General features: G+C 31.7%; 1 protein-coding gene across 3 annotated transcripts in view; it reads left to right on the forward strand.

Moving 5' to 3' along the window:
• Positions 1-13,177, forward strand: part of LOC106465650 (rhotekin-2-like) — a 159,864-nt gene that overhangs the window by 28,686 nt on the left and 118,001 nt on the right. For all 3 annotated transcript variants that reach the window (XR_002612031.1, XM_022393589.1, XM_022393590.1), the window contains exon 3: positions 6,434-6,480. Coding sequence is in view for 2 of the 3 variants with exons in the window: in XM_022393589.1 (XP_022249297.1) it covers positions 6,434-6,480 (47 nt within the window). In the remaining variant the exon portion in view is untranslated. The remainder of the gene's footprint in view (positions 1-6,433; positions 6,481-13,177) is intronic.

Below are 13,177 nucleotides of genomic sequence, written 5' to 3' on the forward strand. Positions count from 1 at the left end.
TTGTGACTTCTAACGGGACTGAATCTGTCTGCATTAGGGTTTAGCTGCGGGCTTGCCATTGTCTGGGGCTGATTAAGTCGATGGTCAATGTATCCTCCTTGTGTAAAAGACAAAAAGTCGTCCTTTAACGTATCTAATTCGCTTTTAACTTTACTAATGTTTTCCATTTGTACTTCTTGCCACTGTTGTAGTCTCTCTTCTTGTTTCTTTTCTCGTTCTTCTTGTTTATTTTCTTTCTCCTCTAACAACTGCTGTAATTTCTCCTCTTAAATCTTTCTTCTTTCTCCTCCAACAACTGTTGTAATCTCTCTTGTTTCTTTTGCTGTTCGATCTGCCATTGTTGTAGGTTTTCTTGCCACTGCTGTAATCTTTCTTCTTGTTTCTTTTCTTTTTCCTCTAACAACTGCCGTAATTTCTCTTCTTGTTTAATTTCTCGTTCTTCTTGTTTCTTTTCTTGTTTTTGTATTGCTGCCATCAAGTCTGCTAAGCTGTAGTTTGATTTTCCGCCTCTCATTTCCATTTTTCTTCACTTTTTTTTTTCTATCCCACTCTCTGACATCAATTTGTTACGTCTCCGTTTGTTAATTGATTTTTCCGTAACTTCGTTCCGACGAAATTTTAACGACACAAGTCTTTACTTAATAAAACTGGTTTATTCTTTCTGAATATAACTTTACCGATACACTCAACTTCAACAATCGCGCTAAACAAACGCTATAACAACGAACGTCTATAATACTTCTGACTGCAGTTCAATTACTCACTATCTATACACGCATTACATTACCTTTCGCGTCACGTTGTCCCCCTCTTATATATACCCGCCTACCCCATCTAGTAAATACTAGAGTATTCATGAAGAAACAAGATAGTTCTAGAAACTAGAGGGCGCCACACCAGTCACGTGACCTCGATGACATAATGTTTACTGCTAATGTGCCAAATTTAGTTAACATGTGCTTACTAATTTATAAGTTATAGCATGAAAACTATAACAAGGACAAAATGGTTACGAGTTCAGTCCCAGGCACAGAGCCCATGCTAAAAGAGTTAAGAATCATACATTGTGTAGTTCACTAGTTATGAATTGGCAATTGTTATATTATTGCATTATATTGCTAGAAATTTCAGAGTTTTAATTGTGTATTATTGCATCATAATATCTTGTCTGTGGAATGTTTTAGGCCTTCGTTGGTCTGTAATACGAGACAAAAATATAGTTCTAGTTAGTTAGTTAAACAGATAGTTAGATCTAGACTGCATAATTGTGAGTTTAGTCATAAAGAGTGTGTAGTGGCAATTTTTAAAGTGAAATTATCACAGATTGTATTGTAAGAACAGTGTAGAGAAGAATAATTCGTCTGGTCAAATTGTGTTCTAAAGTAACTGAACTAGCATGTGTGGACTTTGAGGAAAACAAGGCAATTATTTAAATCTGTGGATACAACTCTGATAACCAACAGTGTAACAAACATTTGTATATATGTTTGATTTGTTTTAATCTGTTATTTTGAAATGAGTGGACTGTGCTCTGTTTGTTTATTGTTGAAATTTATCTTCAACAAGTCATGAACACCTACTTTAAAGAACTTGGCTTATACTAAAAGCTAACACTAGGTATTTTTGTGTTCTGGGCAAGTTTGAAAAATTGCTCCCCCACTCACTTTATGCAATCATATAGCAAAAACAATCATGTGTATAATAATGCATGATAATAAAAATATCTGGGACATTTTTCCTAAATATATTATTATATGTAGTTCTGAAATATCTGTTAAAATAGCTGGAGCTTTGTGTCCTCTTCTAGAATGTCTGTTTGTACCTTCCTAATTATGCTACTGGAAATAATTAAGTAGCCAGTGAGCCAACTTATTTTTGTGCATTGTTTGAAAAGAATAAAGATATAAATAATATTCAATAAAGATCTGTCATCAGAATATTTTGCAGTCACCTACCATACTCACTGAATAATAAAGTTATCTTTATTAATGACGATTATATTTAGTGAATGTAAAAACAAAAAGAAACTTTTTGATCAACATTGTTATTCATTTAACCCTATTGCTACGGGTATCCTTTATTGCACATGACACAAAGTTTTATTGTTTTACATTCAAAATTTTATTGAACTACTTTTGTTTATGTTATACTAATTAGAATAGCATAAAATCTAAACTAATAATCCATATTTTAATAGTATATTAAGTTTTAAGTTCTTAATTTTTCAAGGCAATATTTAAAAAAATCTTGATTTTTCCCCTGTGTGATCCACATGACACATTTTCTCTTAGCATGTCATCTTCTTCATTTTATCCACCACCCCTCAAAAAAGTACAAAATTAAACGTAAATTGCTTTGTATGATATTGTCATTGCTCAAACAAACCATAATTTTTATAGTCTTCAATTTTGTTTGGTTACAGAGCTAACGATTAAAAAATCAGACCCCTCATGCCATGCCTACCTGTCACATCCTCTCTTTCAGAATTTGCTAATAGTTCTCTCTCTTACATTTCATTACATATTACCTATAACCAATAGAAAGTCAAGATTTTCATCTATCACGTGACGAATTGTATAATGTTATGTTCTGAATGCTTAAATGTCAATTTCACTCAGAGTACCAACATTGTTCCCATGAGAAAGTTAATGACTAACTTGGATGAATTTGTAATGACTCTTGTCACATAGTTAGAAAGCCAGAAAATTTTTGAGAGGTAGGGTATTTGTCTACTTTTTGCATGTTATTAGTCTATATTCTTTGGTGCATTATTTAATTAAATAAAAACTAAGTGTATTTACTATCATTAGTATAAAAAAATTAGGGTTAACTCTCTTCGAGAAATGACAGCAAGAAAACATAATTGGTTATGTATTTTATTTCTTGTTTTTCAAGGTAAAAATAAATAATACTAATATTATAATAAACATCTTTCACGAGGCACTCATGCAAACAGCTCGTAGTAACTTGTGGGTAATGTAATTTGTTAGCGTAACGTGAGCAGTGTTATTCACAACTCTTTATGGTGTGATAGTAGTTGGACACAGTTCAAAGGGCAATAAAACAATAAAATTTAATTATAAATAGATGTATACTGTCACGAACTTAGAGCTACTTAGGATAAACAAATGTAGTTTCATGTTACAATTTGTAGTCATTCTAGAAAGAAAAAGGATAGTTTAGATTTATTTCAATTTTTTGTTTTGGTGGTTATGAGGTCAAATGATTTGGCCGATTCCATTTTGAGATAAGGCAGAGAAAATAAAAGATAAACTATAAAGTTTTGCTGAAAAAAAAATGTTTGAAATGAATTTAGGAGGTTTTAGGGATTACACAAAAGAAACTTGAGATTTTTTGGGGATGAGGAAAAGTATTTGTAATTCTAACATGAAAATTACTTTTTACACGGAATATTCAAAACAATTACTCACTATTTACGTGGACAAATATTTTATTTTATTAAAAGTGCTTCACTAAAAAATTATTTTTTGTATGTGAAAGACAATATTAACTGAAAGACTGCCAAAGTTTGTGAAGATATACATACTATACTGAAAGTTAGAAGTATTAAATCTATAAAGACTTTAAACAAGTTCAAAGAGGTCATGTGATCAGTCAGATTGACTGAGCCCGTATTGAGAGAGTTAAACCATAGTCTATCAATTAAAAAGTAAAAATACCATATTTAAACAAAGGCCCAAACATGAATAAGATATCTTAAGCCTTAAGCAATCTCCCTTCTTTGACTTCTTTGTATCATACTGAATCTTTTGTCTAACTAGCTACTACTTTTATTTGGTGATGTATGTTTGTTACTGTTTAATTTGTAGTAAAGTTTTTTTTGTTACCCAAGCAATGTCAGTAATTATAGTTTAATCACTTTTAATTGGAATTACTTTTTGACACATTGCCAACATAATCTTTTGCTGCATAGAGACAACAGATTGATATGGAGCTTGCCATAAATAAACCAGGTTCTAGTTTGGTATATTTTGATATGAATAGAGATCAAAAACTAAAGAGTGCTGTATGATCTGAAGAGCTTAGTTACAGGGTTAGTATGGAATGAGGTTAAACCATATCAAAATGATGCATCTTGATCCTAGTGTGGTGGATGGGAGCCCAAACAAACAATTATGCAAACGTATGCATGTTACTTCTCTATTTCTATATATTTCTAGAATTTAAAGAAATATGCTGCATTTTGTATATAAATAAAAAACTATTTGTACAAGAAAGCAAATTATATAGCACTCATTCATTGTTTGTTTTTTTGTCCATTTTAAACTGATATAATGTTTAAACCTTTAAAAACTTGTTTTTTTAAGTTTAAATGTGTAATACACTAAAAGAAATCTAGAATCCTTCGTATACAACAATGTTGGGGCCTTAAGTGTCTATAGCTACAGTTATTCAAAAGCTTTGTAACCAGTCATGGGGAAATGAATAATCATAACTGATTTTATTTATTAGGCAAACAAGTATTCAGTCAAAGTAAAAAAAAAAAAACAATAACCTAGTACATTTTGATATTCTTCAAGTAGCCTATATTTAAAGTCAACATAAAAATTACAATAATGTTCATTTATTTTGTAAAATAAAACCACTTTTGGTAGTTATAACTTTTGGGAATGAATAACAATGAAACTAGAAAGGTTTCAGATAAGAGTATTATCGTGTTAATAAATAATAAGATTTTAACTTTTCACACTAGCTGCAGTAACATTTCATTTTTACAGTTATGATATATAACTTCTTAACAGATTTGTATAACACTGTTACCAAATTTTCTGTATTCTTTACATGAAAGAAGAGACTTCCACTGCAATAATAGTGTTTTAGGTTAATCATTATTGACCATATAGTCCTAAAGTAGCTTAAACAAGTCAAACAGAATTAAAATAACATTAATATATTTTATAATGGATTAGCTTATTCAGGTTATAATCCAAGCATTTCAAAGCTTTTATCTTTATTCATAGTAATGTGATTGATGTGAAAATAAAAATAGTTATAATTATTTATGATCATATTTATAAAGAAAATTAAAGAATTGGTGAACAGCTTGCTTGCTTTAACAAATTTTGTCAAAACTTGTTATGTTTATAGTCATACCACTTGCATTTTCTCATGAGAATTCTAACTTCTAAATGGTGAAATATCAATTATATAAAATGGCGGTGTTATAAGAGCTGTAGATGTCCTAAACTTATGAAAACAAATCTCTAAGACACATTATTAGTGTGTCTATAAAAAGGTGAGGCATGAATAGTTACCACAGCAACATTTAATTTATGTTCATATTGCTGTATTAGTTTAGACATAATTAGTTTATGGCTGAGACCTAAACTGCATTGCTGTAGACTGTTGTGTTTACTTGAGAAAACCTCTAAAAACTTAAAAGTAATTAATAGCCCAATCAAATACAAACACTGACATTTAATGTTTCTTTTTGATACTATATGGTGATGTAAGGATATTTGGCTGAAAAAAAAAATGGAAGATGCTCAAACTCCTTTACAACTGTATCTGCTTATACAATATTAAAGAATGCAATTATGAATTAGAAATATAACACAATTTAAAAAAAAAGTTAGTATAACAGTTGTATAACACTCTTACCAAACTTTCAGTATTTTTATATGAAAGTAGAGAATTCCACTGTAATAATAATAATAATATTGTATTTTAGATTAATCATTACTGACCATATAGTTCTAAAGTAGCCTAAATAAGTCAATTAACATTTTTTAATTCAAATTATTCATTTGATAAAATTGAACCCACTTTGAGACAATAAAGTTTGAAGATAGTCTGAATGGGTAACAAAGAAAAAATTTATTACAAGTGTAACACATTAACAGATGTACAACGTTTTTGACAAGGTTTTGTCATCATCGGGTACCTTTGCACGCTGATTTCTCAAAGCCCTTTCCCTTGGCTGTGGTTTGGCAGTGGGTGCTGCCAGCCAGTTGCCTTCCTTGTCAGTAGTTAAAAATTAGTTAGTGGCAAATAACTTTAGTAGCTGTTCAATGACAGGGCAAGGCCCCCCAGTGGCACAGTGGTATGTCTGCTGACTTACAACGCTAAAATTCAGGTTTCAATACCTGTGGTGAGCAGAGCACAGATAGCCCTTTGTGTAGCTTTGTGCTACAGACAGACAGGGCAAGTATGTTTAGTAGCAATGGAAATCGAACTGAGACCCCCCCCCCCCCCATATTATGTAGCTTTGAGTTTAACAACAAAAAAACATAATGGTAGTATTTCAATTACTTGGATAGTTGGAATAAAATAGTAAATAACCAGAAACATTAATTTTGATTAGTTGATGATTTTTATGACAATCAATTTATTTAGTAAATTTCATAAAAATGTGTTTAGGCTAACTGAATGTAATGTTAAATCTCCTCAAACTTTTCTATCACTTTTGTAGATCTGTGAGGCAGGCAATGAAAAGTAAGGGCAGAGTTTCTGTATCAGGTAAGATTTTAAATCTGAGCAACTTGTAATAAAGAATAACGAAATATTAAGTTTTAAAGAAATGAATGAAAATTAATTACAAATGCAAAAATTTATTTGCATTTAAGTGCTGCAATAATTACAAAATTAACATCTCTGCAATAGTATCATTAAGTAATCGATAAAAATATCTGTAGGTTTAAATTGGTAAACCTTGAAGTGCATAATTTGGGCTATACATTTTCATATTATATTTTGTTCAATATCATTTTTAAAAGATTAATGGCTAAAGAAATGACTATGGTTATGTTGAAGCTTGTAAAATAAAGCATTAAGTGAGGACTAATGATATTTATTCAGTAGATGTGTGCATTGCACCACTACCTAATTGTTTCCACTTCCTGCTTTGAGTAAACATGCAAACCTTAAGACCATTTCTGATTATTACTGAAATATTAAATGCTGTCATATTTTTTAATGTAAGTGGTATATTTAAAAATACTAATGATTTATATTTCACATTTGCAATAAAAAAGTAAGGGATGTCTCCTTCCAAACAGTTTAGTATAGAAATCCAGTTAATTAATAAAAGATTGATAAATAAGATCATCAGAGCAAAAGTTGATTGAAACTTTAATTTTCATAAGAGTGTAATGAAATGTGACTTTTAAAAATTTCACTTTGTTCATAGTTCTTGTATCTTCAAAGTATATATATTGATTTGATATTGGTGTATAGATTGAAATTTGAACCTAAATATGATGTAGCTTTCATCAAGCTTTGTTGAATTAAATTTGATGACAAGTAATCTGTTTTGAGACAATAAAATTAGAAGACAGTTTAAATGGGTAATGAAGAAAAATTTATTACAAGTTTAACATATTAACAAATGTATAATGTTTTCGACAAGGTTTTGTCATCGTCAGTTACCTTTGCACCACAAAGAGCTGTTACCTCAGTGCACTACCGTGTAAATCCTGCACATGCCACAAGCCTTGAACAAAGCTCCCACCCTTACACATGTCAATGTGTATTGTTCCAATCTATGATGTAATCATCATTAGACTATAGCATTCAACCAACAGCATGGTGACACATCCTCCATGTGCAGTAATCCCCATGAGCATTAGCATTTGAACATAGGTTCATGATTTCTTTAGCACCACTTGTCTTTAGACATGTTTTTTGCATAAGATTTACCTGAATTTTTGCACTTATTAATCTAACTTTTGTAACTTCATCATGCAGTCTTTCTTTCCTTAATTTTCTTGATTATATGAAAAAATGACATTAAATTTTAAACTTATCACTTGAACTTATATTTGATTTATCTTCAGTTTGATTTTCTTTTCATTGTCTGTACTTTTGGGACACACCATTGTCTGTTCCAATTGTTTAATCCAAAATAAAGGTTTTGTTCGGTACTCTTTAAGATCATCATTAAGCTTATATACCATCATCATCATACCTGGTTCATTTTATTTCTAAGCAATAAAAAAAGATAAAAAGTAACAATAAAAAAAATAAAGGATTTTATTTTGAGGGGATAACTTTTGATATGAAGAAAAGCTTTTCAGTGCCATTTTAGACATACTTGTAAAAAATCTTAAAGAATGCAACTAGAAAATATTTGTAGACATACTGTACTTTTGGCACTCATATGTCTTCATCATGAACAACATATGAGTGAGTGTTGGAGAATCACATTGTTGGAGAGAGGGTTTTTATTTCTTATGCCTGATGGTAACAAGTAAACTTGTTGAAATGTTGTAAGTTGTCTTTGTCTTGTTTTCTCATACTTTGTGTCTGACAATGACAAGTAGACTTGTTGAAATGTCTTAATTTGTTTTTTACTTGTTTTCTTCTTCCTGTATAGTTGTTTTAAAACTTTATTTATTTATCTTACTATTGGATTCCTCATTTTTATACATTACACCAAACCTTTGTTTACAAAAAAGTCTGTAATATTACCATATTGCAGACAGCTTGTTATCTGTGTGACTATTATTTGGTTGTGGAGAGTCAAGCACAAGACTGTCAAAGCAAGAGAACTATGGAAGTACCAACTCTTATATACAGGTTAAAGCCTTAGTAAGGTATCTCACAAGTCCATGGTTACATATTTCAATCAATGCTTTACATACATTTCTAAGCTATCCCAAGACATTTGTTTAGGTTTCTCCAGTACTTGTTTGAATAGGCTGATTTCTAGAAGTCCATAAAAAATGCATACTTTTAGTTTAAGACTTAAGAACATTGTTATGCAACCATTACCTGTGTAAAAGGATTAGCACATGTTTACAACATTGAAATATTTGGTCAACATGGATTGGATTAACCACATGCAGAACTGCATGGTAATGTAAGAAAAATTACATAAATATACCGGAATAAAGAAATATTCTAAAGAACTTAGATAATGGTGGAATTATAAATTGTTCCAGCTATGGCAATCTCCCAATTCCTTTTACCAAGTGTTCCTAGACCCAAATATTAGAATTAAACATTAACTGATCAATAAGAAACATAACTAAAGATAATGATATGTTGTAATTAGTTTCTTATTGTGACACACAATATGGCAAACCACCTACAAAACAACAACAGTAGGATTTTTACATATAACTTCCAGTAAATAAAAATAAACCTCAAAATGATCAAACACATCAAACTCAGAATTAACTGAAATCATAATGTAACTCCAAATAAAGTGAATACAGCTGTTATTATAGGAATCGCATCAAAAATCAAAGTAATAATATAATGAAATTACAATAACTGGCAGTTACAATCTTAAGAACAAAATTAAAACATACAGAAATCAAAGTTTAAAACACCATGATTAAATAGACTACAAATTATAAAAGTGAAAAAATATTCAAAAATTTAATCTGAAGTTATTACAACTGAAAATTGACAATATAATAAGTAAAAGAAAATACAAATAAACTAAATACAAAATAGTAATGGAACACAGGATACTTCACATTAAAAATATATGCAATATTTACTAACAATGACCTTGCAGCTTATAGGGGCTGTTTAGGTGTTATCTCTGGATGTGGTAGTCATTGGCTAGGTTCCATATTCTGGGAGTCAGACCCTGGCTTTTCTGTCACACATGGTGACCACAGTAGCGTACAAAGGACCATCAAAAGTTTGCATGGCAGATACTTGAACTTGTGCTGTTGTCTGCCTCCCAAGAAATTAACGTTTCCAGTGATGTGCATTTCTGATGCATAGAACAGAACTATGTTGGGTGGATTAACATTGTCTTCTCTTAAGTGCAGTAGATTGTCAGGCAGTCCACAAGACAGAATTGCAAATTTCCAGTTTGCTCAACCTATGAGGTAAAGATGTCACACCTCAAATCCTTTCTTGGAAAATGTCATTTGAATATGTATATAGTGCATGTTCTGTGTCTTACATTATTCATGGTGAATGAATTTGTCACTGTAATATCTGAACATGTTTGTTTCATGCTCTTGTGAATGTGCAATCCATATAGCTTCTTACAGAACAACATAAGTGCAGCTACCTTAGCCACACCCCTGACCATGCTATGTTACATGATAGTTCTTCCATCATTGTCTGGTTATTATAGAGACAAAGCCTGGGCCTGAGGGGGAAGAGAATGTAAGACAACAAGAAGGTACTTTACAACTGAAATTGGGGCAACTAATTTACAAGCAGTGACCAATACTTTTGATCTTGAAGGCTGTGTAACTTGTCTGTGCACAATAGTAACCTGCTCTCTTGTACAAGTTAAACATAAATACAGAAATGAATCCATGTCTAGCTTCACAAATAAATCTAGAATTACATTCATGTTGTCCACATAAAAATTGTCATAATGTCACAATTAAATGAAGTTTGCACAAAGTTTGTGAATTATGGCTAACTTCCTCAAAAATAATGTTAAGAAAAACATTCAATGATGAAGTCCGAAAATATCCTTCCTTTACATAAAGAACACATACTTCATTCTGTGTTCTTATTTCAGTATAGTTGAAACCAATTGCAATGGTCTTGCAGATAAACACACTGATTGTGCATTTTCCCTAGAAATGTGAAACTTTGCAGACTTGTACAACTTCCTGTGTTAAGACTTGCTAATATAGTGACAATTGATCAGTACCACTAGTGGCCTATATTGTAACTTGATGGCTGACCGAATGAGTAATATACCAGTTTAATTGTTTTTGAACAGTTTCATTAATAATTGCTCAGTTAAGGCTCAAAATGGCTAGAAATGTCAATGTGAATGTAGAGTATATCATACAGCAATCAGTAAAATAACAGCTGTTCAGCTTTGAAATGGCTTGCAAATCAATAACAAGAATGAATGAAAATCATTGCATAATATCTCTTTCATGTACATTTTGGCCTCTAGATTCCTAGATTATAATTCTAAGTACTTGTAAAGAACTGTGAAACTGCTTTAATACCTATCATTTTATTCCATATATGATTATTTCAAAAGGATCTACATTGATATTTTGTCAAACTTTACCCAACCTCTTTTTTTGATCAAAATTCATAGAATGCCACAAAAATGGAACAAAACATGCAAAAATCAATTTATCTGATCAAATGAGAGCTTTAGAAAATGATACATTTATTATTGTAATGTTAAGAGGTCATATTTATACGTCTTTTCACTTATAAGAGAAAAACATGAATTAATTTTACATATTAAGAAATGTTAATATGGTCCTTCATTCAAATCATGTGTCTGTCACTATGTACTGCATTGCAGTCCTTACAATATCCTTTACTTTTCACGGTCATTTCTTTTTAGTCAATGATACACTGCCCATCATATGCATAGAGGAAGTGCATTGAAGCCCTGCTTTTGCACAGCTGTACTAGTTGGAAAATCTTTTTTTCTGCTGCTACTGGTAATGTCCAGAAAGGATGGTAAATGCTACTCTCAAGTTTCTAGCCCCAGCAAGCAGGGTCAGGAAGTATCAGCTCAGCAAGTGTTGTACTAGTGCCTCTTGGGTAGGAGGAAACCCAACATTAGATGTCCCTTTCTTCATAAGAAAAAGATGTTTCTGGAAATCATTCAATTGTTATATCAAACAGATACTACAGATTTGCTAGTTATTAAATAACAGAAAATAATATGTGTGTGTTACAGGTTTGTTCATTTTTCAAACTTGCCTTTAAGTCATGCTTACTTTGTCCAACCCACTGGTAGGATCATAGAGGGGTACAATGAATCTCTCCAGTACAGCCATGCAGTCACCCAGAATGTCATCAGGTGATACAGCAAGTTATAGAAATGCAGATGGAACTTCATAAGACATTTAAACATCCCATGCCGTCTTCTTACCATGACCATCAAAGCTGGTCATGGTATCACAAACAATGATGGCTTGGAGCAAAGAAAGTGCATCTGATCTCTTGATTCCACAGCCTTTGTTAATAGCATCTATATGTTGAAGGTTAATGCATGTATCACTTTTCATGTAAATATGGAAAAAAGCTGAGATAAGTTCTAACAAGCTAATACACACAAGACATCTTGGCTATCTGGATGACATGCTGTGAGAGCAGATGAAATAGTTCCTATTTCTTTTCAGTTTTGAGACAAAGTTTCGTGGTTGGCTTTTATAAATGCTTGATATTGCTGGAGTTTCACCTGTGATTTCATTGACAGTTATAACAACAGACACATTGTCAATATCCCTGGTCATCAGTGATGAAAGCTCCTTGCTATTATCAGAAGATGGATTGCCAAGATCTTTAAAGTTGTCCACCATAGAATTCACATGCATTTTGATCCTCACTTAAACTACATACTTGTTCATGGTGTTTAAACTGTGCAGCATTACCTGCAGTTGTTTAGAGCTGGGCAATTAAGGAAATTTGCCAATTCATTAATCATTGGTCTCATTAAATGATTATTTTCAGTAATTTTTTTAAAGTAATTTTGAAACTATCCTTTGTTTCCCATGATAAACATCTGATGGTTGTTGAAGTGAAATTGCACCTGGCAAGTTCAAGACTGCTTGGGTAGATTTCTATTGATCTCTTAGGCTTTCATCAGTTAAAATGCAGAACATCTGTAACTAGTGGACAGAATATGGATGTGCCAATAGTGGATGGGTTTTGCCAGTCAGTGTTGTCTCTCCTTTAGGTTAAACAGTGGACACCCACAGGTGAAGACCTTGACCCCTGATATGAGGTACCTTTTGGGACTGAATGGAGAGAGGCTTTGGCATGGTACACAGGTTCCACAAGTCAAAAAGCCCCAATTTTCTAAACATTCTGTGTAGACCTTACTTCTGGACATTGTACCCTTTGCACGATATCATGTGCATTTTAAAAGTTTAGTTCTCATCAAAGTTATATTTTGTGGATGTTGCTAAAACATGTTTTTTTCCAAGGTCTTATAAAGGTTCTATTGTACAGCCTATTTCTACATAATCGATCATAAGGTATGTTTGAATAAAATATTATAATAGATGTAGCATGTATAAATGTATGTGACTAAAATAATAAATACAATGAGCTCCATCTATTGAATGGCACCACAAACAAAAATCCATAAAAAGTTTCACACTTTCAGTATTAAAGACTCAGACAATTAAAAAAATAATAATTATGGTATATGCAACAATGAGCCCGGCATGGCCAGGTGGATAAGGCGCTCGACTCACAATCTGAGGGTCGTGGGTTCGAATCCGCATCCCACCAAACATGCTCGCCC

The sequence above is a fragment of the Limulus polyphemus genome, unplaced genomic scaffold (genome assembly GCF_000517525.1).
Source record: "Limulus polyphemus unplaced genomic scaffold, Limulus_polyphemus-2.1.2 Scaffold2013, whole genome shotgun sequence".
In the NCBI taxonomy this organism is placed as follows: domain Eukaryota; kingdom Metazoa; phylum Arthropoda; class Merostomata; order Xiphosura; family Limulidae; genus Limulus; species Limulus polyphemus.